This window comes from Phlebotomus papatasi, chromosome 1 (genome assembly GCF_024763615.1).
Source record: "Phlebotomus papatasi isolate M1 chromosome 1, Ppap_2.1, whole genome shotgun sequence".
NCBI classification, from domain to species: Eukaryota; Metazoa; Arthropoda; class Insecta; order Diptera; family Psychodidae; genus Phlebotomus; species Phlebotomus papatasi.
This window is the reverse complement of record NC_077222.1, coordinates 80,760,459-80,785,172: the sequence shown is the minus strand read 5'-3', so window position 1 is coordinate 80,785,172 and position 24,714 is coordinate 80,760,459. Positions and strand designations below refer to the sequence as shown.

The 24,714-nt window shown below is 31.2% G+C and overlaps 1 protein-coding gene across 5 annotated transcripts in view; it reads right to left on the bottom strand.

The window, feature by feature from the left end:
• Positions 1 to 1,257: 1,257 nt before the first annotated feature.
• LOC129810318 (serine/threonine-protein phosphatase PP1-beta catalytic subunit) overlaps positions 1,258 to 24,714 on the bottom strand; it is a 35,814-nt gene continuing 12,357 nt past the window's right edge. Inside the window, exons 1-7 of one of the 5 annotated variants that reach the window (XR_008752722.1) lie at positions 22,619 to 22,724; positions 14,151 to 14,282; positions 8,961 to 9,176; positions 8,592 to 8,830; positions 3,330 to 3,569; positions 2,528 to 3,194; positions 1,258 to 2,385 (exon numbers count right to left, since the gene is read on the bottom strand). Coding sequence is in view for 3 of the 5 variants with exons in the window: in XM_055860704.1 (XP_055716679.1) it covers positions 3,075 to 3,194; positions 3,330 to 3,569; positions 8,592 to 8,830; positions 8,961 to 9,176; positions 14,151 to 14,282; positions 22,619 to 22,709 (1,038 nt within the window). In the remaining 2 variants the exon portion in view is untranslated. Of the gene's footprint in view, positions 3,195 to 3,329; positions 3,570 to 8,591; positions 8,831 to 8,960; positions 9,177 to 14,150; positions 14,283 to 22,618; positions 22,725 to 24,714 lie in introns of those variants that run through there. The other 4 variants (XR_008752723.1, XM_055860706.1, XM_055860704.1 and 1 more) reach the window with 4 other exon arrangements.

Sequence of the window (24,714 nt, the reverse complement as noted above, 5' to 3'; positions counted from 1 at the left end):
AAAAGCGGCGTAGCGCGCTCGAAAGACAACAGACGGCGATGGGGATTCTCCAAATATGACATTCTTTGAGACTGTGGGGTGATCCAAACCACCCCCCACTTCTGTGTTTGTCCGTTGTCCTCTGCTTCATGCGGAACAGGCGATTTGATGTCGGCAAGTCCGCTTGCCATTGACTTGGCCCGTTTTTAGGCAAGACAAATTTGATTTTAGGCCTCGACACGATAATAATAATACACACAGAAAAATGGAAAATTCTTAAACAGAAACACCCAGGAATTTAATTTCAAATCCTACCCAATGAATGCCAATGCCCTAATTCTAAATCCTTGTTCATTTAGTTTTAGTTGCAATTTGCAAATCTGTAGACATTTTTTATGTTCCAGCTAATGCTGAACTTAAGAACTGAGCTAAGGATTCTAACCCATTTCTTTCGCTCAGAGCTTCTAAACTTAAACGCCTCGGGGATTCACGTCCAATTTAAGTTCCCAGGATTTTATATATTCTTAAATTTAGAGTCAAAATTTTTCTGTGTGTAGGCATTATAGGGATGGTTGTCAACTGAAGCAATAGTCGAGATAGTCCAAGTAGTTTAGAAAAAAAATAGTGTTTGGTGCTACCCCGTGTTTGGTATTGCCTCAGTTTCACCGAAGTAATGCCATCATCCACGTCAACCTATTCCCCAAAAGTTCAGCTTAACATTTGAAACAAGCCCCATTTCAAAGTTGTCAAAAGTCCATCACAATTCTCATGCGCTTCACAGGCTTATCACTGGATTATCTTAAGAATTTTGGGTCATAAAATTTTATTTCTCTGCCAAAAAAATAATGGAAATTCCGTTAGAATGAGAAAGAAAATAGATGAAAAGCGCGAAAACCCTGACAATATCCTAAATAACATTTTATTCCCTTACTGCAATTCCCTTTTTTTATATAAGCATTAGAATATTGATAGTCTCTATTGTTACTTCAAATATCTTCAGTGTATGTTACAAAAATGACAAGAAACAAGCAATGAAATGAACCTTACAGTGATTGTGATATCCTAAAATAATTACTTTGTAAAGTATTTAACAATTTTCTCTTATGTCACCTAATCTAAAAATTTCGTTCTTACTGAAAGTAAAATCTCTAGTCATAAGCCAATTTTATCGAATTGAATTTGCTCGTGAGTAATACAAGGGTGGAAAAAGTAAAAGAATTTCTTTGGCGTGATTGTTTTTTCAATCTTCTTTTTTGTGTGTTGCAAACAATAAGGCTCTTTTGCAACTATTACTCCTTCCAATTTATTAACTATAATTAAAATTACCAACGAATTGAGATGCCAAAAATAATACAATGAGACGAATTGAAATAATTCCTTTTTATGATTATCACTGCAATGACGTTTTCCCTCATTTTTTTTTAATTCAATGTCGCATTAACTGAATTTACCGAATTTACGCATAAATTAGTGGACAAATCTCTGGTTCTCGATCCTTTTATCAATATTGTCAATAAAATACACATTTTTTTTTACTATGCAATTTCTTTCTGTTTAATCGTATATTTGGGGCAAATGATTCTTCTGCAAATAATGCACATAAAGTCTCTTCCAAATATACAACTTTTTTTTCTAAACTCTTTGTCGTGATGTCAGAAAATTCCTCTTTTTTTATTTCACAGAGAAGTGAAAGAATCTTTCTTCGCCCGTTTTTTTTTCACATCCTCACTGTTTTTTTTTCTTTTATTACTACTTTGAAAATGTTCTGCTTTCTACAAGATTTGTTTTTTTTTAAATAGTTATATTTCTTTTTTATTCAAACACTTGTCATCAAGAATATAATCTTTTTTTTCTTTAAATCTCTTTCTTTCATAATAGAGTTTTTTTTTAAATACGTTTTGCTAAACTATTTTTAGGTGTTTTTTTTTTTAGAAAAAATAGCCAATAGGAAAATGTGGCTAAAATTTTCTCATCAATGAATCATTTTCGCGAAAAGGGGGTATATAAAGGGGGTTAGAAGGGGTGAACTAACAAAAAAAAATACCTTAGAAATACGAAGACTTACACTTCCCAATTTTTATGGCCTATAGGAAAAGTTTACAATTTACAGGTATAATTGATTGAAAAATGTCCAATGAATAAGTTCTTGTTATTAATTTTTTTTTAATAAGAACGTGCAAAAATTCTCATTCCTCATGCCTCTTTTTTTGTTGCTTTTCTCAAGATATGCACTTTTTTACTATTTCAGAGCTTTCGCGTTCTTCATCCACATTTCACACTGATTTTCCCAATAGGGAGAGGTGGGGCAGCTTTGAAATGGGGCTTTTTTGTCCTATTTTTAAATGGAATTGAGCTTTATCTTGATGCAATTTAGCTTTGCAATCGTTTTGTTTAGCTAAATTTTAGCTAAAGGCGTCTAGACATTGGGAGCAATTTTCGTCAAAAATTGCGTTTTTGACAGAAATTTGACGTTTCTCCCTACAACGCTACAGGGAATTTCCTTCAAAAAAGCAATTTTTGACAAAAATTGCTCCCAATGTGTAGAGGCCATAAGTTTCATTTGAAAACAGGAGAAAAAAGCCCAATTTCAAAACTGCCCCACTTTTCCCTACTCTTTTTTTTGTAGTGATGTGATTCTCTATCGGGTCTTATTTCAAAAAATAAAGCTTCTTTTTCAAGTGTCCAATCACTTTATAGTTCGTTTGCAGTAACTGCAACTCTTTTTTTTTACAATTTCTTCTTTCAACTACGCTTCTACAAAATTAATCCACATCATTGTTTTTATTTAGTTTTAATAAATTTTTATGTATAATTTATAATAGAGAAAAGACGAGAGCTCTGTCATCGTTAAAAATTACATTTCGGTGTGTGTTTTTTTACCTTTTTTCCAGTGTCTCACGTACCATCTTTCATTGTTTCTTCATTCACCTCTTTCACTTTTCCTCAACTCCTTTTCAGCTTTTCTTTTCTATTTTTCTGTTAATTTTCTTTTTGTGGATGCAGTTTTTCTGGGTTTCTTTTTTTTTTTGTTTTCTTCTCTGTATATAACATTAATATTTTATTATGAATTGTTATGAATATGGAACTAAGTGATATTATTTTTTCTTGTTGGACGCAACCGATGGAGGCGGTGGTATACGCTGTGGCGTCGATGGTCTTCCCGAGTTCATTCCACTGTATTGATATTTTGCTTTCTTTTCTCCTGGTTTCAGAATCTGCAGCAAAGACAATAAAAAAAATAATCCAATCATCATCGTGATGATTCATTTCTTATTTTCCTTCGAAAAAATATCATTTCATACCAAATATTTGTAAAAAAAAACAAAAAAAAAGAAACAGATGAAACTTACCTGGAATGAACACATTAATTGATCATCTACAGACATCATGCCACCAGCATTGTCAAATTCGCCACAGTAATTAGGCGCAGAGAAGAGAGTGACGAGTTGTCGTTTTGCAAAGAACTCATAGCCATCCTCAACAACTTGATGAGCACGACATATTAAATCCAAGTCATGTCGTCCCAAGAATTTCGTCACAATATCCGCACCAAATGTAAAGCTCACGCCACGGTCATTCTCACCCCAGCCCTTTTTGCGTTTAAAGAATTAAAATAGACACGAATTAGTAATCAAATTATTCCTTCAATTCCCTTCCCTCCCCCCAATTTATTCTCATAATGTCTGTGGAATTTCACTCTGAACAAAAAGGGGACTCCCAAATGGAATGTGATTTTGGGGATTCTATTCTCACTCAGAAAATTTAATATTATCTCCATTTTGGGACTATCTTGCAATCTTTAAATTGTATTTTTTGTTCGTTGTAATAAAACAGATTCTAGCACCCTAAAGGATCCCATTAGCTGGGAACAAACCCTTAAAGCAAGATTAAGAATATAGGTCACTCCCAGTATTACTCATAGAATATTTTATAGAGAGAACACACTATAAAACTTTTTCCTTCAGATAACAGAAATAGTAAATGGAATTAACATAGCAATTGAGTCTTCCTTAATGGTCAAAATGTGATTTTAAACATTTGCAAAATAATTTCTTTATTTCTTAAACATAAGAAATAGGGGAAAGGTTCATAATTTTGTCCAGTTTCTTATTTTGGACACTTTGAGGATAAAATTGGGCACTACAAATAAATTGATTAAAATGATGGATTTTTATTCCAATATTTGATGAATAATGAATTCTATCTAAATATTTGTTCTTTTTGGAAAATTTTAACTCTAAATACGTTAAATTTTGAATATGATTTGAGTTAAAATTGCTTTGTTGAAAATTCAGTGTGAGCAATTGCTTACGAGAAATATGACAGAACTTTGTGTTTACTTCAGTCTAATTAAGCTGTGATGAAGTACTACAGTGCTGTGTCTCTAAATGCACACTCTCTATATGCACAGCTGTTGTGTCGGTTGCATTCAAAATCAATTTGTTTACATTTTGACAAAGTAATAAAGAAAATTATTTTCTTGGTAACTAATTTTTCTTGTTTTTAATTTTCTTAATTTTATTTTTTCTGTCTCATATTATATTTAAAATAACACGGGAAATTCTACAACAATAAAAAAATGATAATTTATTAAAAGAAAGAAAAAAACCGTTGGGAATTTCAAAAAAAGTTGTGCATATTCAGAGAGAGAACTGTCAAAAAAAGTACCCAAACTGTGCCTATAGAGAGACAGCACTGTAACAATGTTTCTTCGCTTTTTTTGAGTGATATTATTGAATATTCATTGAATATTGTGTTGATTTACGTTATTGGTGATTTGTACATTTAATCTGAAGTGATATTTGCCTTGCGAATTAGATTTTTCGTGTGAAAAATGGTAAATTTTTTAAGAGATTTACCAGTGAGGTGATGGCTCTTATTTTGGACAGGTGTTTTTCTCACGAAATTTCGTGAAGTTTTAGCTTTTGTGATGACTAGGTTGGACAAATGCCTGGAGAAACAAAGGAGCATCATCTCTACGAAAGAGATGTAGCGAGAAATGCCTTGAAAGGCTCCCGGAAAGGCCAGGGAATGAGCGAATCCGGACGTACTTAGAGTACCGAAATCAATTCACTTTAATGAATGATATGGAAAGTTTCCGGGCTTCTGTGACATTCTACGTTTCCCTTACATGAACAGGAAGAGGACTTGGTAAGATTGGTTCATGAAATGAAGAACGATGGGCATCCTGTTGAGGCGGATTAGCTGTCCAAATTTACAGCCAAGTTGTCCAAATTAATAAACAAGTTGTCCAAAATAAGAGCCAAATTCACCTCTACATATCAATTCATTTTTAAACGTATTAAAACTAATTTTAGTAAAAATAAGACGATAAATAGCTTTCTAAGTTTCTAAACTACCCTTTTGAAAAGAGAGTAACAAAAAAAGTCAATTAGTATTGAAAATATCGCACATGAAACTTGGAACATCGATGTTTATATGCAAACTGTCCAAAATTATGAGCCTTTACCCTAAATCTTGGAGGTATTTTAGAATTTAAATCAAAAAGGATATAAAATTACCTAGTAAAGATAAATGAAGTCACATAAAACATTTTATCTTTGGAAATAATAACATAAGTAGTTACCTAAGTGAAATCACGAGAGTACCACCATACTAAAATTCATCGAGGTTTGGTTTTGCCTTAGAAGAATACTACGGAATGGGCAAGAGAGCATTTTTTCAAACGAATCAAAGAAACGACTCCAAAAATTACTTAATTCACGTACATTTTTTATTAAAATGTCATTATTATTAAAAAATGTTGCTAGCAGTTTTTCAGCCCAGGAAAAACTTTAACCAAGAAAAAGTGTGAATAGTGTAACGGTACTAGGGAGTTTAAAAATAATTCTCCGCCTTGAATGAAAAACTAAAATCTGTAACTTCTTATTAGCGAGTTCTTGAACTTTTTTTGTGTTTATCAAGTCCGAATCATAACACAAAAAATATTCCTCCCCTTGGTGGTATAGGGGAGACTCAGGCAAATTTGTCAAAACGGATAATTAAAATTTACGAGATTTCAGAATAAGTATATTACAATGGAAAATTTACTGCTCTACAGAATTATTGGGATTTCCTTATTTCGAAAGAAAATATGCTTTTCGAATCATTAACTAAAAGTGGAATTTTGACGAGATACTCAAAATTGCTGGCGCAAACTTTGTCAAATATGGGATTATTTGTGACATTTTACTCTAGCAAATGCAAAAAAAATCAAACTGAAATATTTTTACAGGAAATTTATTTTTCTACAACTTTGCCGAAGACCATTTTTCCCTATCTTTACGAAAATTAGTGTTTTAATTAAATTCATCAGTATTGAAATTTTTGCGAACTAGTATTGGAATAGAATGCGATTCGTATTGATAATTTCAGGGTAAGCCATCTCCTCTTTGTAGATGATTCGGTTCTTTTTGGATCTTTCGAAGAAGAGCTTCAATCGCATTCGGCCGATTTGTAAGTGTTTGTGCCGAAATAGGTATAAAGGTAAGCGTGGTTAAGTAGGAGGTAATAGTAATCTCCCGACAGCAGCCTCTACAATGCACTATACATGCTAGTGGACTCCATTGAAACAGGTGGAGAAGTTCAAGTACCTCGGGGTGTTATTCACGAGTGATAGTAGGATGAATTCAGAACTCTCGTGGCGTGGTCAATTTCTGAAGTAATGAGGGAGCTTGGAAGAAGCGTGGTGAGGAAGGCCGAGCTTAATCGTTCGGCTAAATTTTCGGTTTCCAAAGCTGTGTTCATTCCTATTCGCACCTATGGTCATGAGATTTGGGTAATGACCGAATGTATAAGATCGCGAGTACAAACTGCCGAGATGAGGTACCTCTGGGCGGTTAAGGGAATCTCTCATCGAGATCGAGTGAGGAACGTAGCCGTTGGTGAGGAGCTAATACGGATTTCAGACCTAAGGCTTAGCCATATGGCTTAACTGCTCCAAGTTCTTATCACTCATTACGGTGATTTGGGAAAATTTAACGTAGGATTGGATTATTAAAGATAAATTGACCTATTAGGCTCTCAAAAAGCAATAAAATTGCTCGCTATTTAGGATTTTGAGACCGTTGGGAACTGGGCTAAACCTCTAGTTTGAAGACCGCTTAAAAGTCGAGGAGTTGCTTCTTCGAGTTGAGAGATCACAACTTCGATGTTCAGCGCATGAATAGAGAAAGACTCCCCAGAAAACCTTTGCAAGTCACTGTGAGGAGGTGTCGACCTCGAGGCAAACCTAAAGGCGTCTACACATTGGGAGCAATTTTCGTCAAAAATTGCGTTTTTGACAGAAATTTGACGTTTCCCCCTACAACGCTTCAGGGAATTTCCTTCAAAAAAGCAATTTTTGACAAAAATTGCTCCCAATGTGTAGAGGCCATAAGACAAGGTGGCTGAATCAAATTCAGAATCTTACCTTGGAGCGACTTGAGATCGAACCCGAATGTCTTCCTGAAGTGCCGAAGGATCGACAGGCGTGGGTTGCTAAACTGAATGTCATGGGTCCGCGAGCCAAATAGGGATAAACGGTTGAAAATGATGATGATGATTTTTGTAAGAAATTTATTCCTCTACAAAAATTGTCGAAGACCAATATTAAATATTGAATATTGATATTTTCGATTTGACAAATTTTGTAATCCAGTACAAGAATTTCTAATTTTCTCAGTCAAATTATAATAAATCAAACAAATTATAGAACTTTGAAAATGAAATGAACAAACAGTGGCGTTCATAATCAATAAGACCTATTTGAGAAAAAAATACACTTAGTATTTAAATTAGCTTCAGATTTTTTATTTGAGTACCCCTTCCGTGGTATTCTTCCGAGAACTCCGCCCAATTGCAAACATAAAAAATAAATCTCTGTGTAAGAAACTTCCCCGTGTTATCACATTCCAGTTAGTTTTGCCTTTTTAATGCTGATTTTTTGCAAATAAAAACGTCCAAAAATTCAATAATAGATTGTTTAGTGATAGCATAACATTTGTGCATGATAATATTTTAATTGCTTCAAAATGAGTATTCTCATGATCTTCTTTTTGCCAAACACGAAATATATGTTTAAAAACAGTTAAACTTGCTTAAATATTTGCTAAATACCAACACAATGTGTTCAGTAAAAGAATTTTTTTTTTCTTGAAGCACTTAATAAAAGTTAATCGAACTTTCTTTGAGACAAAATCCTTAGGATACAATTGGAAAACGCTGTTTGTCCTTTTAGAACCTTGAAGTTAAAAGTTGTGCACGTATACTATCATCAAAATGTTCTTCTCTAAACACAAAAAAAAAATCAATTTCAAAACAAATCAATATTGAAGAAATACTTGAAATGTTTTATGCAAAAATTAGAGGTCAATGCAGCAATACTGAAAAATGTTTCAGCTATTGCGTACAATTTTAATTTTCTGGTAAAAATCTCTTATAAATATCTCATTGGATGCAAAATTGTAAATCAAAAGTGTCAGTCTCATCCAGTGTACACACCCTCACATACAAATTTCATCTAAATGCGAATATTCCACACGATAAATAAATAATAAGTATAATATTTTATATGTGAAACATGGAGAGAATTTTGTAAGTATTTTTAGAACGAGAAAAAAATGTAAACTCACTTGCACATCTTTGTCAGGATCACTCCAGAGTAAGTCACAGAGGAGTCCTGTGTCGGGAACATCGGTGGGTCTCATAATCCGCCGAATTTGCTCCATACCTTGCAGATCGGGACTCAGTCCACCGTGACAGCAGAATATTTTCTCATCAATTATTGCAGCGATGGGGAGGCAATTGAAGCAATCAGTGAAGGTCTTCCACAACTTAACATTGTATCGCCGTTTGCATTCATCATAAAATCCTGTTGAGAGAATATCCAAGTATTAAATTTTCAATTTCATCGACTTTATACGCGATTCAATGCTGAAAACTATATGGCTCTTGTGAAGATGTAAGAAGGAAGAAGAAAAGACAGCAGTTAAATATCTCACCGTAAATCCTATTGATGCTGGCACACTCGTGATTGCCACGGAGCAAGAAGAAATTCTCTGGGTACTTTATTTTGTACGCAAGCAACAAACAAATTGTCTCCAGTGATTGTTTTCCTCTGTCAACATAATCACCGAGAAATAGATAATTTGCTTCTGGTGGAAAGCCTCCGTATTCAAATAATCTCAACATATCTGTGTATTGACCATGGATATCTCCTAAAAATGAAAAGATTACAACAGTAAAATATAGAATCATTTTTATATTCCTTCGCCTTTGCAGGACGTATAGTAAGAGAGAAAGATGTCGTTTTTGTAATCAAGAAATTTTTGCATATTCAATCTTCTTCTTCTTTTTTCTCGAGAAAGAGAAAATTCTACAAAGCTTTTTGAGGATTTGCTTTCTTTCATTATCCTATGTGGAAAATCATCAACTACAATTGTAAAACTGGAAGAAGAATGAATTTCATCATTAAATTTCACACAATTGAGTTTAATGTTGATGAATTCAATTTCACTAGATTCTTTTTAGCAATATGTTCATCCATTTAGAATTCACATTTTTGCCATTGTGAAATAGGTATTTAACGAAGGAATTTAGAAAGAAACTAACTCAATCACTTCTTTTATTTTATGGAGCAAAAAAAATATGTAACTGTGATGTAATCAAGATCAATTATATTGGACTTAAAATATAGTTTAAAACTTGCATACAGGGGAATGCTTTCAGGCTTTGCACACACTCTGACTTCAAACACATATTATTTTCGTGATATTCCTTTAATGAATCTGATCCAGTTGCATAGTTACACTTTTATACTGAAAAAAAAGTAGATCAGATTCAGCAATATCGGAAAAATATGAAGTTTTCGAAGCCAAAGTATGTACAAAGCCTGAAATACTTCCACTAGTTTTTTTTTTAAGTTTTTACATATAAAGAGCGATAGTTTTTTATAAAAATCATAAATTGTAACACTGCACTGGTGATAGATTTCTTTATAATAATTGTCCAATATCTAATTCAAAGAGTTCTCAATTTATTTATTCTGGTTTAAAAAAAAAAAACAACAAGTAAATAAATTTAAATATTGATCCGTAAAAAAGTTAAACTGAAAAAAAAAACCTTTTTTTTTATTTCTCCTTTGACAAAACTAATGAGTCCTAAACTACGAAAGCAAAAGAAATGAAGTAAAGGAACCATTTAATTCCATCAGTAAAAAAATCTATTTTAATCAGTTTATTGATTGTATTTTTTTGCCGGCAAAAAAACTGAAATGGTCAGAAATCTCTTTAATCTTTGCCGAGGTGATCCATAATTCTTTAATTTTCCTAATAAATTTAAATATTACTGACGAATTTTACCAAAATATTGCCCACTCTACTGCTGACGAAACCGACATGAATAAGTCGTGTCCACGATAATATTGTTCCCCAGGAAAATGTTTCAAAAAATTTTTTGAAACTATACTTCATTGTAGATTACTTATATATACAGTACCGTTTAAAACATTAAATACACCCTCCGTACCCCAATCACCCGATTGTAACCCCATTGAAATTTTCTGGGATTTTCTCGATCGGAAGGTTCGACAGAAGGCGCCGTCATCAGTTCCAATCTTGGTGGAAGCACTTCAGGATGTGTGGGCAGAGTTCCTGCTGACATTTTGGAGAAATTGATCAACAGGATGCCCCAAATTTGTGAGGCGCTTATCAAAGTTAAAGGAAGATTTTTCGAGGAGAACTGAATTTGATGATTTTATTAATGTTTTTTAAATAAAATAATAAAGTAAAAGAAATGAAATTGCAACAATAATAAGAAGTAATTTGAAAAATAATAAAAAATATATGAAAAAGTAGAATTTGTGCTGGAAATCTTAATATTCAAATAAGAAACCCCTTACAGAACAGATCAGCCGGGATACCGACCACAATCCATACCAAAAATATTTCCTCGGCATAATTTTCAGTTTTTCTAACTCTTAATAATATTTACTAATAGTATTTAGCTTAAATTAAATGATTAACTAAAGATTAGACCAGTTTTAGAATATGGGGTTATTTTGCATTTTTGTCCAAAAAGCTCAAATTATACATTTTTTAGCCCATGTATCTTCTAAAATGTTGTTTAAAACTGTTCTTACTTAGGTTTATATATGAAAGTATTTTAGTCAATAGAACTGGATATTATAGCATTTTCCCCATCCAAACCAGATGTATTTAAACTTACGAAGGATGTCACTAAGACGGCGGTGGCCGCTACTACTCAAATATGAAATTCTTTAAACTCTGTATTTCTGAAATATGCTTTCAAGAGCACTAGCTCAAAAGCAGTCATTATGTATTTAATGTTTTGAACGGTACTGTAGATACATTATTTTCATGAAGAAAAAAGTTTTTACTACTTTAGAGGGTCAATTTTTCAACCGATTTGGATAAATTTGGATTTTTTAGAAAGGTCTTGAAATATTCAATCCGATTGCATCGGTCGCAATTGGTAATGAATTGGTTAAGTACTCGTAAATGACATATCTTTCTTAAATAATCTTTTTTTTCTGTCGGTAAACTTATTATCCAGCAAGAGGCGAAACGGTAAGAGATACAAATTTTCGATCTTCTTTTTATTCAAATTTTTAATTAGCAAAATTTCGTAGTTTCTTCTTGATTTGCCGATTAAGGTCTTCACAAGATCAACATTGTATACCAGTTTTTAACTTAACTTTTTCTTGATTCCTTTTTGATTTATTTTTTTTTTATCATGTAGTTTTTGGTTTTGAAACATTTTTGTTAGAAGCAATCATAGTGTGGGTACGTTTTACATAGTTACAACAGACTTGTCGTCGTAAATCTTAATTTTTTATTTTTAAATTTGGTTTAATATTCAATTAAATTGCTTTACGTCAATTTGGAACTGAATATTTGTAGAACTTTAATTGTATATATTTTTTAATTTTCTCGCATATCAAGAGAGTAAAATTTGTAAAGTCAGAAACTTAAAAAAAGTTCAACTTCAAATAAATTTTTCAGCTGAATATATTTTATATCTTCGTGTCATGAGGTACTTAAGAAATATTTTAACAGTCTCTTTAGTTTTATTAAAAATTTTAAAGTGTATAATGTAAAAACTGTCGCTAATTAAAGAATAGAACATTCCCAAATTAACCCATTTAGAAAGACGGACGAGTATAATGGTAAAATGTATAAAAGAATGAAATGCATTTTTCAAATGCTTCTTGGAAGTCACTCTTTGATTTAATCAAAGGATTCTTTTTTTTTGGGATTCCCAAATAATCATAATCTCAAGATTAGGGTAAGTATACCAACCTTTGGCCAGCTTGCAATTTCGGCCACTTTTTTCTTCATCAAATTTCCATGAATTTTTAGTTTTGCCTTTTTTGAGAGATTATACAATGCAAAAAATTATAAAAAATTTCGTTTCGACGAACAGGATAATGTGAAAAAGATTTTGGAAGAATTCCGGAAGGGAAAGGAACTATGAGAATGAAGGTGGCCGAAATATGGCACCGATGCCACCAAAGCTATGTCTACATTCTTATTTATTTTAAAATGTATTAAAAATGATTTTAGAGAAAATAAAGACAATTGTCTACAAGGTCCCGAGCAACACTCCTTAAAAAGAAGTAACAAAAAAAATCACTTTGTGCACTTCAAATTTAAAACTTTTGCGCTTGCATGCAATTATGCCGAAATTTGGCACACTTACCCTAATTAAAATTTAATATATTTGTCAAATTTTTTAATGTCTTCATTAGAAAATTAAAATATTTAATTGATTTTTTTTATCATTTCCGACTTTGAGAGCTGGCCGAAATATCAAATTTTACCCCAATAAGATAATGAAATAATAACAATCTTACACTGAGAGAAATCCGAAAAAGTTAAAATAACTTTCCGGAAATGTTAATTTTACCCTGCAGTATTGATCCGAAAACCGTGTAAGTATTACCCTTTTTAGGTGTATTATGGGTTAAAGTTACCCTTCTTTCATGTTGATTTTACCCTTAAAAGATGTAAAATTAACATTAAAAAATGTTGATTTATTTTTACACCCAAAAAGTTTTAGTTATGACGAAAAAAAGTTAATCGCAGCCTCTTTTTTTTCTCAGTGTACTAATGCTACTTACTTGCAATTTCATCAAAACAACTATAGCTTTCAATAAAATTTTGTTATCAATGAGAAATTCTTATAAAATATTTTTCATAAATTGTTGTTTTGCAATTTCCAGATATCTCTTCTGTAAGGGCCTAAATAGACTCAGGCTGATCCTCGAGAATATTTAGTCTATAAAATGCGATAGTACAGGATCAGGTAAAGGAAATTTATGCAAAGGGCTTTTAATTGCTGTTCCAAAGCCGTCAGTATATGACAGTTTGGAATAAATCTTTACTGTCAAATTTTATAGCCTAAATATTTTCGAGGATCAGCCTGGATCTATTTGGGCCCTAACGTAAGTTTTTCTTATCTTATGGTCTTTTATAGACATTAGAAGCAATTTTCATAAAAAAAATCTTTTTTTTTTATTTTTTGACATCTTCTACAGTGACACAGGCAATTTATTTAAAAAAAAAATCTTTGAGGGAAATTATTCCAAATGTGTAGACGCCTTTAGAAAGTTCCAGTCAAAACCAATGAAAATAAGTTTTAAAGCAATTTATCAATACAATTTTTTTTTCTACAAGTCTAATTCGAGGTCAAAACTATCAACAGCATTCAAAACATTCATATTTTATTTATGAATTTTCAAATACTGTGCTATATGGATAAAAATTTATTTTTTTTACATGTTGGTACAGTAAAGAATCAAGCAATGTACAACCTTATCAAGCTTCTCACTGATATGAAATTTTTCTTAAGTTCTATATTCTGAATCTCTCACAGACTCAAAATGTGGCACATTTGTCCATTAAATTAAAATTAACACGTGCAAAAATGACTTGTCCCTGAGAGGAACATGAAACAACTTCTTTTTTTTTCGTGTGAATAAAAATGGGTTCATTTAGTCAAGAGTGAAAATAGGTCGAATAAACAAGCGACTGGGAATTTTTAATTGACTATAAGAGAAATGAAGAGACGTGCAAAATTTTGCATGTGAAACAAAATATCACAATATAAATCGTTTAACACTATGAAAGATCAAATGAAATAATTTTGATGGTAAATAAACTGGTACTTGCCACATATTTTCAGTGGTGCTTCCAATTCCAGCAATATTGGTTGCTGCAGAAATATCTCACGGGATTTTAGGCATAAGCCCCTTACTTCTGCTTCCGTCATCAACACTGATTTTCCAGGGCGGCATCCTCGAACTGGATAATTTCCATTTTTTTATTGTGTGCAAGAAAAAGATTAGAATGATGGATATTAGTAAAATAAATATACAATCCTCAAGAGTTCAATATAAAATTTTATCATAATAAAAACTAAATTGATTAAATCAAGTGGAAGAGTTCTTTCTGCATTCTACCAGAAGGGATACGAACGGGGAAAATTAGCACAATTATCCATTAATTACAGGTTTCAATTCCATCTTCACTTAATTGGCAATTAATTATGAGAATATATTACATTTTAACACAATGGCACATTATGGAGGCATATTTACACAAAGAATCCATGAGACATAACAAAAGTATGGGAGCAAAAATATGTCGTTTTCTTTTTGCATCCTATTCTCTCCTAAATTATTAAGTAAATTAAATTCTTGTGAAGCACGAAACACTATATAGGAGATATAATGAAAACTTAAAAAAAGAGAATCTAGGAATATTTTAGTTTAAAGGAGGTATTTCTGCACAAAATATTGCATTATTCACAAAATAACTAAAGAAATAAAACAAGGATAAACAGTGGAAAAAAGAATAGAAAAACATCTAAAGCTTTTCTTGATCCCAACATATTTGTGTTCTGTGTTTTTCAGCTCTTTTTCGCTATTATTTCGTTCTATCCATAAGAAGAAATTCACATAGACGTTTGATTTACATTTTTCTCCTATTCCCTCTTTACTTTTTTTTCTTTTACTTTTCTTGCAGCGTATAAAATACCTTTATTTCGCCGCTACAATAACTTTCCTCAAAATTCATACATAAACTTTGATAAAATTTTGCCTTTCAAAAATTTCTTTTTATCGTCTTCTAAATATTACTTATATTTCACTCGTCTCATAGTCTCTTCTTTATGTCTTAAAGTACACCTTTTTGGCGCGTGTTATCGGATTACGGCACAAAATCGATAAACAAACACCTCAAGTGCTCTCGTCAATTTCTCAATCACAGAAAAGAGCGTTTTACACGCAACATCGGACACTTTAAGGTGAATCTACTATTACTACAGTATATAAATATAAAATCATTATTTTAGTCTATTTTTGAAAATTGTTATTGAAATACAGGGTTTCGCAATTGTGCTGGCAAGTACTTTAATCCTTTTAAGACGAATAAATCATATCGACACTTTCATTCTATGCTAAATGTTATTTTTTTTTTTAAATTTGGGGGAAGCGCGCTACCTTCGGACGACTCAAGCTTCAGACAATTCAATTTTTTCTCTATGCATCTTATGGATTTCACCCATAGCCCTTTTCTGAAAATTTGAGGTATTGGACTAGCTATTAAAATATAATATTATAATGGGTTAAATTCATTTACAACACATTGTAAAGTATGAATTGTTCGAAGCATAAATCGTGCGAAGGTAGAGCGCTTTCCCCTACACTAATTCAGAAGAACCCGTATCCTGTACGTATAATTACGTACGACAAATGTTGATTTAACTGACAAACTGTCAAATATGAACATAAATTTTTTCCAGTATGTAGAAGCCATAAAGCCCATGATGGACTCTACACTGAGAGAAATCCGAAAAAGTTAAAATAACATTCCGGAAATATTTATTTTACCCTGCAGTATTGATCCGAAATTGGTGTAAATATTATATTATGCTTTTTAGATGTATTAGGGGTTAAAGCTACCCTTTTTCATGTTAATTTTACCCTCAAAGAAGTGTAAAATTAAGATTAAAAAATGTTGATATAGTTTTACACCTAAAAAATGTTAGTTATGAGGAAAGAAAAATTAATCGCACCCCCTTTTTTTTTCTCAGTATACACATTGAAGAAATGTAGGGCAAGGTGGAGCTATATTGAGCTGAGGCTACATAGAAACCGCTATTTTTCGCATATTTTTAAAGGAATCTGGATCTAGCTACAATTTAATTTAGATACACAATTGTTATATCTATCTAAATTACATTACGATAAAGTCCACATTCCTTTAGAAATATACAGAAAGTAACTTTTTCACTGTAGCCCCAGCCCAGCTCAATATAGCCTACTTCTATGTCAAAATTTTACATTTTGAAGGAAATTGCTTAAAAATTCATAGGTGAATCGCTGTTTATTTTTCTCAAGATGCCAATTTTTGATAAAAATTTCTTACAATGTCGTCGGTTGCATCAGCAACTGTGTTAACTGCTCTTGATTTGTGTCTGCATTTGTGCTAACTGCAAAGTTAATGCAGTTAGCACAGTTACAGATTCAACCGACGCGACGATGTGTAGAGAGAGACCTTTATTTTATTTCAATATATTAATATTGACAAAATTTTTGACAATGCCAATGGGTTTAGGAACAGAATTACATTGATCGTAAAATTCTTATAGCCCTCTGTCAATTTTTTTCAGTTTATTCACAAATTGAAGCATTTTTATTTGTCACTCTGAGCAAAAATGAGCCATAGGGTAAGATGGGGTAATTCGGAAACATGTCTATTTTGGAATTTTGAAATTTTCTCATTGTTTCAAATGGTCAAAAAGAGAAAGAAAACCACGAAGACAGGACTTTTCATTCTAATCTAAATCTCACAGTTCCAAAGACGTTTTTGTGTTAACCAAAATCACAGAGATCGAGGTTTATGTAGTGCGAACACCTGAGGATGACCAAACGATTCCAAATTACCCCATTCTATTCTATAGATAGGAAAATGTGTATACGATAGAGGCCCCTTTTAATCGGAGCGGAGCGTCTTGTATGAAATATTATCAGATAAATTCACAATTATTACAAATTGGTCGCCAATCAAATATTCTAAGATAGTGCCTGAGAAAAATTATTTCAAAAATGCTACAAATTGTGGACAAACATTTGAGAGACATTTGAAACACTTTGAGAGCAATTTTCGTCAAAAATTGCATTTTTGACAGAATTTTGACACTTCTACCTAAAAAGCTGCAGGTAATGTTCTTCAAAAAAGAAATTTTTGATGGAAGTTGCTCCCAATGTGTAGAAGCCATAAGGGTCTCTATACACTGGACTCCTATACACTCTATACACTCGTCAAAAATTGCTTTTTCAAAGAAAATCGTCTGCAGTGTTGTAGGTGGAAAAGTCAAAATTCGGCCAAAATGCTATTTTTGACGAAAATTGCTCCCATTGTGTAGAAGCCTTAAGAGTTATAGCATAATTCGTTTTGCCCAATAAAATTCAACCCAATACTTGAGAAAGAATTCATCCGAAAAAAAAAGATAAATATTTAGAAAATGAAATATAGTAATTTGACAGAACTACATAAAAATGCGATTAATATTAATAACTAAGAGCTTCATAGAGCTCTTTGTAATAGCTATTTGTTACAACACTGGCATCTAAGAAAATTTCTAATAAAAATATTTTAAATTTCTAAAGTGTAACCTTTCAATTATACAGTAGACTCTCTCTCAATCGGGAATATGGGGCAAAATGTCATCCGGTTTAGCGATAGAATTGAGCGTCAAAGCCTTTGTAAATTCCACAAAATGCGCTCAATTATAAAGAATCACGATAAAATAGGAAGAACTATAGCGAATTTGAGCAAATTAGCTTCATAATTAAACGTGAAAATTGTCAACAAAATTTGTCGCCCGATTGAGAAAGAGCCGATTGAGCGAGAGTCTACTGTACCTTAAAATTTTGAAAATAATATAATTTATTTCTTAGTATTCTGAGATTCTAAAAATTTACTTTTCTTCGCTTTTAACCCTTTAAGGACAATTGGAACACCGGTGTCCCATAAAGAAAATAATTTTTCCTGACTACCTAAAGCTATTTTTTCTTATGTTTGTATGTAATTGCAAAGTAAAAGGTTGAATTTTTTTTTTTAAGCAAAACCCTTTTGGCAATATAAACTACAATACTCACACGTAATATTTTTCATTAAAGCGAAAAAATTTATTCATTGGTATTGTCAGAAAAATTACTTAAATTTTTGGGCTATTTTTGTCTCTATCGTTCATAGAAGAACAAAATATACCGAATCAGACTCTGTTGAACTTTCCAAGGTTAGATGTATGACTTATCATTAATTACGTTTCTCAGTTTAATTTTTATTGTTGATTTTCAGTCCGTAAAAAGTGTCTCGTCGTTAAAGGGTTAACACCATTTTTACCAGAACCACTAAAATTTACTATATTTTTCATTATAAAAAATTTGGTATTTGAAGGAGTAAAATCAAAAAACCTCTACAATCTAATTTAATTTGAAACACTCTGAACAACAGAAAATTAGTAAATTGTTGCAAGAACTATTTTTCCTAAATTTCCTTTTACTCTAGCGGGTTAAGAGTTCGTTTTGCAAATTATTTCACATTTTCTTGACATCATTAAATTCAATTGTGTACAACTGTACTATACATTTCCCAAACAATTTTCCCACCACGAAGATATTTTTTCGCACTCTATCTCCCTCTCTCTCAGCTACTCTTCAAATTTCACACAATTTTCCTTGGCCAAAAACACTGAAATGTGATTGAGTGAATCAGGAAAAATAGAAACTATACTAAAGCTGAAAAAACTGTTCTCTCTCAAGAGTTAAAATTAGAACAAAAAAAATAAGAATGAGCATAGAATTGAGTAATAGATATTTATTTGGTGATTTTATTTACTGCATTCGCGATATGTCTGTAAACATTTTCACACCTTTTGCACTTGTGTTCTTCTTTACAGTACAACCAAAACCACATAGAATGAAAACAACATTCTAAATCATCCATCCGTACAGAGAGGAGTTGAATATAATAATATCGAGAAGATATACCATATAAGTTAGCAAATGAATGAGAATTTAATGAAAATCTCGCTAAATAGTTAAAATTGAATAGTTACACATTTGTATGATGCAAGATTAAAGTGTTTTATCGATTTTATTAAATATTCTTCCTGTATTATTCATGAATTTTTCGTAGAAAACACCATCGCAAAAAATATTTGATATATAGTTTCCCCATGAACCAAGAATTTTTTATGTACACATAACATTCAACATTATTTTTCTACTGTTCCACATAAAATTGCTACTTCTTTTGAGAGTTGTAGAGAAGAAAATAAAAAAAAGTCTAAGAGGCAAACACTGAAAAGTCTAGATTAATTGATGATGAAGGAGAAAAGCAAGAGTGAAAGAGAAATATGCAGAAAGAGAGAAAAAAGATACGAAAAATTATTTATAGAACTTTATAATGTAAGAACATTCATAAGATTTTTGCTCTTAAGCATTTATATATACGTGTAATTTTGAATGACCAATCACTTGATCGTTTTATTCTCTTCTCCTTTCGAAAAACCACATGAATTAATATCTCTGGTATGGTATTGCGTAAATCATCACAGAGCTTCTCATTCTATCACACATCTAACTTATTTACATTTTCTCTTCTTTTTTCCACTTGAGAACATTCTCTTTTTTTATTTGTTTAATTAATTCTAGTCTAGAGTGCATTAATGGATAGGGAACCCATGCCAAATTTCGGACGGCTTGTAATATGGGACATTTCTTTTGCTTCTCATAATTACATAAATGAACATAAAACCAAAGTGTGTCGTGGCTCTCTGAACGAGATGTTGTTGAAAAATCTTTGATAGAGTTCCACAAGGACAGGAAACTTAGAGAAACTTGGTGTCCGATATAGTACACAAAACTATTTTTCTCCAATTCAAAATATACTTTAAAAAATTGGAGAAAACAAATCGACCACTCAGAATATAATGCGACTAACTCGATTTTTTGCAAAATTCGTTTTTTTCGCTTTTCGGATACTCCGTGACACCCTCTACCTTCCCTGTGAATATTATACCTGAATATAAATTATTTCCAAAGTTATAGCGCTTTTTCTAAAAAAGCAAAATCTCACTCATTTTTCAATTCAGTCAGGATAAGAGCCGCATAACTCGACCGTGTGACGTCATCATTTTGCTTGTCAAAAGTATCCCGGCTGATTTCACGACAATAGATAAGCTATTATTTGGCTGCAAATATGTATAGTCTTCAATTTGGTAATAACTAGTCAATAACTAATATTGTGAATAATAATTAATAACTCTTCTATAAAATTAAAAAAAAAATGGATCAAAAACTAAAAATTTGATATTGAATACGAAATAGGCGTAAAATGCTAGTATTTTTATATGTAGTTTGACAGCTGTAATGGACATTTGAATGGCTTATATTTTATAAAGCCCAAAGAAAATTTCACGATTTAATCCAGAATATAAATTTTGCGAATATTGCAATTATTTATGAAATATTACTGATATCTTGATATTTTTTTGAGGTTCTCTAGTATTGCAAGTATTGCAAACCTGGATAAAAGCAATAAAATGCTAATTTATTATGCATCAAACTTCTCCTTGGCGCGAGAGCTCATAACGTATTAACTTTTAAGAAATTTTGTTGCTTGAAAATTGGTTAGAAATAATAATAAGAAATATGTGAAAAAGTGAAAATAATAAAAACTAAATAATATAAGACCTACAGGTGGTGTGGTTATCCGTCCTGGGAATCCTACTTCACTGAAACACTACCTCTTGGTTCGATAATTATATCTTTTTATTAATCAATTTTCACATGAAAGTTTTCTACATTTTCTTTCGGATAATTAGCCGCCATTCCAAACTTCACTTCTTCTACTTCTTCCTCTTCCAGTTCCCCATCCTAGACACACACCAACTGATCGACATTTTCCCATCACTATAGTTCCCACAGGGTAAATTCTGTAATTGTCGTGGAATTTTCACGCTTGCGTTTGAAACCTGTCAATGCCAATCGAACTTTTGTTCTCATATCACATTTGTTCGATTCGAAAATGCAATTAATTGATTTTTTCACACTTTAAAACCCAAATTGGCATTTTACTTTAATTTCAAGTGATAACACTAATGTATAGAGAATTTAATTAGCTTTCGTTTAGTAGAAAAAAATAGTTGATAACTTTTTTATTATGTTAAAAATTGAAAAAAAAACTAAAAAATGGGCGCAAAATACCAAATTGGCGTAAAATGCTACCTTTTTATACGTAGTTGGCATCCGAAATGGACATTTGAATGGCTTATACTATATAACCTAAAAAATGTTAATATTTTTGAGTTTTGTCACGATTCGAAAAATATGTGAAAATAATAAAATAAATATTAAAAATTAAGTAATATAAGACCAAGAATTGATGTAGAATGGTAATGTAAAAAAAGGTGAACATTCACTTTTCGCTTTGTTTTACTTTTTCTTTTCTTTTTAAACTATATATGAGAATTTTAAAAATTTACAGGATAATATATAGATATGAGTTCTAAGATTCTTGCCAAATTGTTAGAAAAAAGAAAATTCAATATGTAAACAAATAGTATAAGGAAATTCAATAGAAGTTGCCTTTTTGCTACGAAAATCTGTAAAAATTCACTTTAGCATTTGTTGTCAATTTTCACAAAATTTATATAAAAATGACTAGAAAAATGGGAAAATATTTATTGAAAAAATAATTTATGAGTCCTAGAACTGCTGTAGAAGTTTTACGGAAAGAAAAATATTGAAAAATTGCTTTTTTGTGGAGAATAATTGCACTGGCATTTTATGCCAGTTTGGTGTTTTACGTAATTTTTTTGGCTCGGGTTTTAAAGTTTTAAAATGTCTTGAAAAAATTACTTATCAAAATTAGAATACATAGACAGTGATGCGTATGGGGAATGATATCGAAACAATTTTGACAAGTGATGCGTGACCAGCCGGGTCGCTTGGCAGCGTGGGAAACTCGAGTTGTTCGGGTCTTATCCTGAGCTTTTGATATGACAGCTCAGGAAAAATATGTTACAACTCGGAAAATATTGTAATAGTTATTAAAATACACATTATTTTGTGAAAGTTTTATGGAATTAAGATAGCTATTATCGAATCCTTCCGTTTGATGTACAATATTAGGAAAGTGAAGTTAAATTAATTGATTTATTAGCAAATGCAAATCTCAGCTTTAAATCGCTCTCCTGTAAAGTTGGCCATTCGCGAGTTAGTCGGATTATATTCTGAGTGGTCGAATATGATACATTAATTAAAGTTCAAAGCAATTCTTTGAAAAAAAAGTAATAATAAATTTAAATGTGTACTAAAGATGTTTCCTTTAAACTTAGAACTTAGGTGCTTTATATGCAACATGTCCGAAATTTAACACAACTTCCCTAAAAGCTAAAAATCTCAAATTTTGAACAAAATGCATAAATTATCAAGCTATTGAAAAGAAAACTGCAACTACACAATAAAATATAAGCATAACAAATTGAGTGTTTGTGTAACTTAAGAAATTTGTCTTTCAACAAAAAAAATATCTTTCTCATCTTGGAGATTTATTTTGAATACCAAAATCTGTCGAAAACATTTCTTTGAATTTCCCCTTTTTCCTGCCGTGTTCCATCGATTGCTGTTGATGTTGAATTTTGTTGACTTGCATTTTTTTTCAGTAATCACAATTTTTGGTTTTCAATACAGGTTTTGAGTGTTAAATGTGATTGATTTTTTTTTTGTCATTTGTAGGACGAAATAATATTTTATTTATATTTTTGTGTGTGAATTTATTGGTGGTGGTGGTGGTGGAAGGAAAAAGAAAAGAACAGAGAAATAAAATATTAATAAAAAGTATTCATTGAGAAAATTATTGCTATATGAAATAATATATTTGTGTGTGTGTGGAACTTTTCTGCTACAAATCATGATTTCACCTACACAATCTTTTATTTTTTTTATTTATTGTCATTCTTATTAGTATATAATATAGTGTTGTATTGATAGAATATCGTTTTTCTCTTTTATGTAAGTTAAATGATACGCAATATCTATTTTACTGTGGTCAAACTGCACGCTAAATAACGATGATTCACTTGTTTTAAATCACGGTCTATGCAAAAGTGTTTCCCTTTTTTTAAAAGCTGCGCATTTAGTGTTTGAATAATCATAGCATTAATTGAGATAAATTTATGTTAAATAAAAATATTTGCAGAAAAATTTAATATCCGGGAGTCTCGAAAACCCTTTTTATATCAGTTTTCAACTGAACTGATTAAATATTAAAATGTTGACCGATATTCAATTCAAGCAAAACAAAAATGCAAGGTGTTCTATACGAAAGAACAATAAACATACACCAACAGGAAAAGATTATTCCCATCGTGGCGGTTATAATGCATTATTTGCAAATATGGAATAGGTTTTGTGTTTATTGTAAATGACGGAATTTAATGAATAAAAATACATGTCTTTTTGATATTTTACTTCCAAAATATTTTACTTTTGTATTTTTAAATGAGAAATATTTCTTCTATATTTGTACCATATTGATAAAATGTCTCTACAACCAATTATTTTTAGAATTTCGGTATAAAAAAATCTTTAAAAACACTTCAATCAACAACTAACGTATTTCACTATGTAAACGCTACATATGTACGAATTGATTGATTGAAGCTTTAATATGACAAAATTTGTTATTAAATTGTAATTGCAACAGATTTAAAAATAATGTTTTACAGTATAACATTGCATAAAAAATAGAAAAAAAATGATTGAGTTGATAAATTTAGTGTGTGTTTGAGTGTTGTCGATTATTTTTTCTGCAACAATCAGTTAAGAATTAACTAAGCAATAAAACACAATAAACATTGAGTAACACACAAATTAGTAAATTCGAAAGAAACAATGGAGAAGAATAAATTAAGAGTGACAGAGAGACGCACGTGTATATGGAAGAAGCCAGCACAGAGATGAGGAAGATTCATATGCACAGAATCGAAACAAAAAAAAAACATTGAACCAAGTTAATAGCAATTGATAAAATATCTCCTTTTACTCTCCACCTAAACTTCTCATCTCATCAATAAAATACTTTATGCATATTCAAATTACAATATATTAATAGTTTGACACATTCAAAGAATCACAATTGATTTCTGTCCAACATTCCTAATTAATTTAATTGGAATTGTAAGTTTTGGACTAGAGAGATATAGGAGAACCATAAAGGAGTCTTTTGATGTTTTTTTTTTTTACTTTGAGAGTGTGATAACGCTACACTGTAATTGAATTTGATAAGAGAATTTCAATGAGTAAGAGAGCCTAGAGCAAATAATTCAATGGCAAAACCTTTTTGCAATGAACATAAAAGTAAAATTGCAAAATACAGCAGCATCAGCAGAATAGTCACACTTTTTTTTCGCATGTTTTCCCTTCTTTCAGACACTTTCATCTCTGGTTTAAAACTGTAATTCTTTCATAATCACAGCTATTGTGATACAACAGTTCAGTCAATCATCTGCAATCGAGCTAATGTTCTCAAGATCAGTGCCTTGAATATCTCTGATTCCGGAAATTAGCGGCAGATAAGAACGGTCTTGCCGGTAATTCGACCGAGCAATAGTACACTATCGATTTGAAAAAAGGTTAATATATTAGTTTTAACCTTC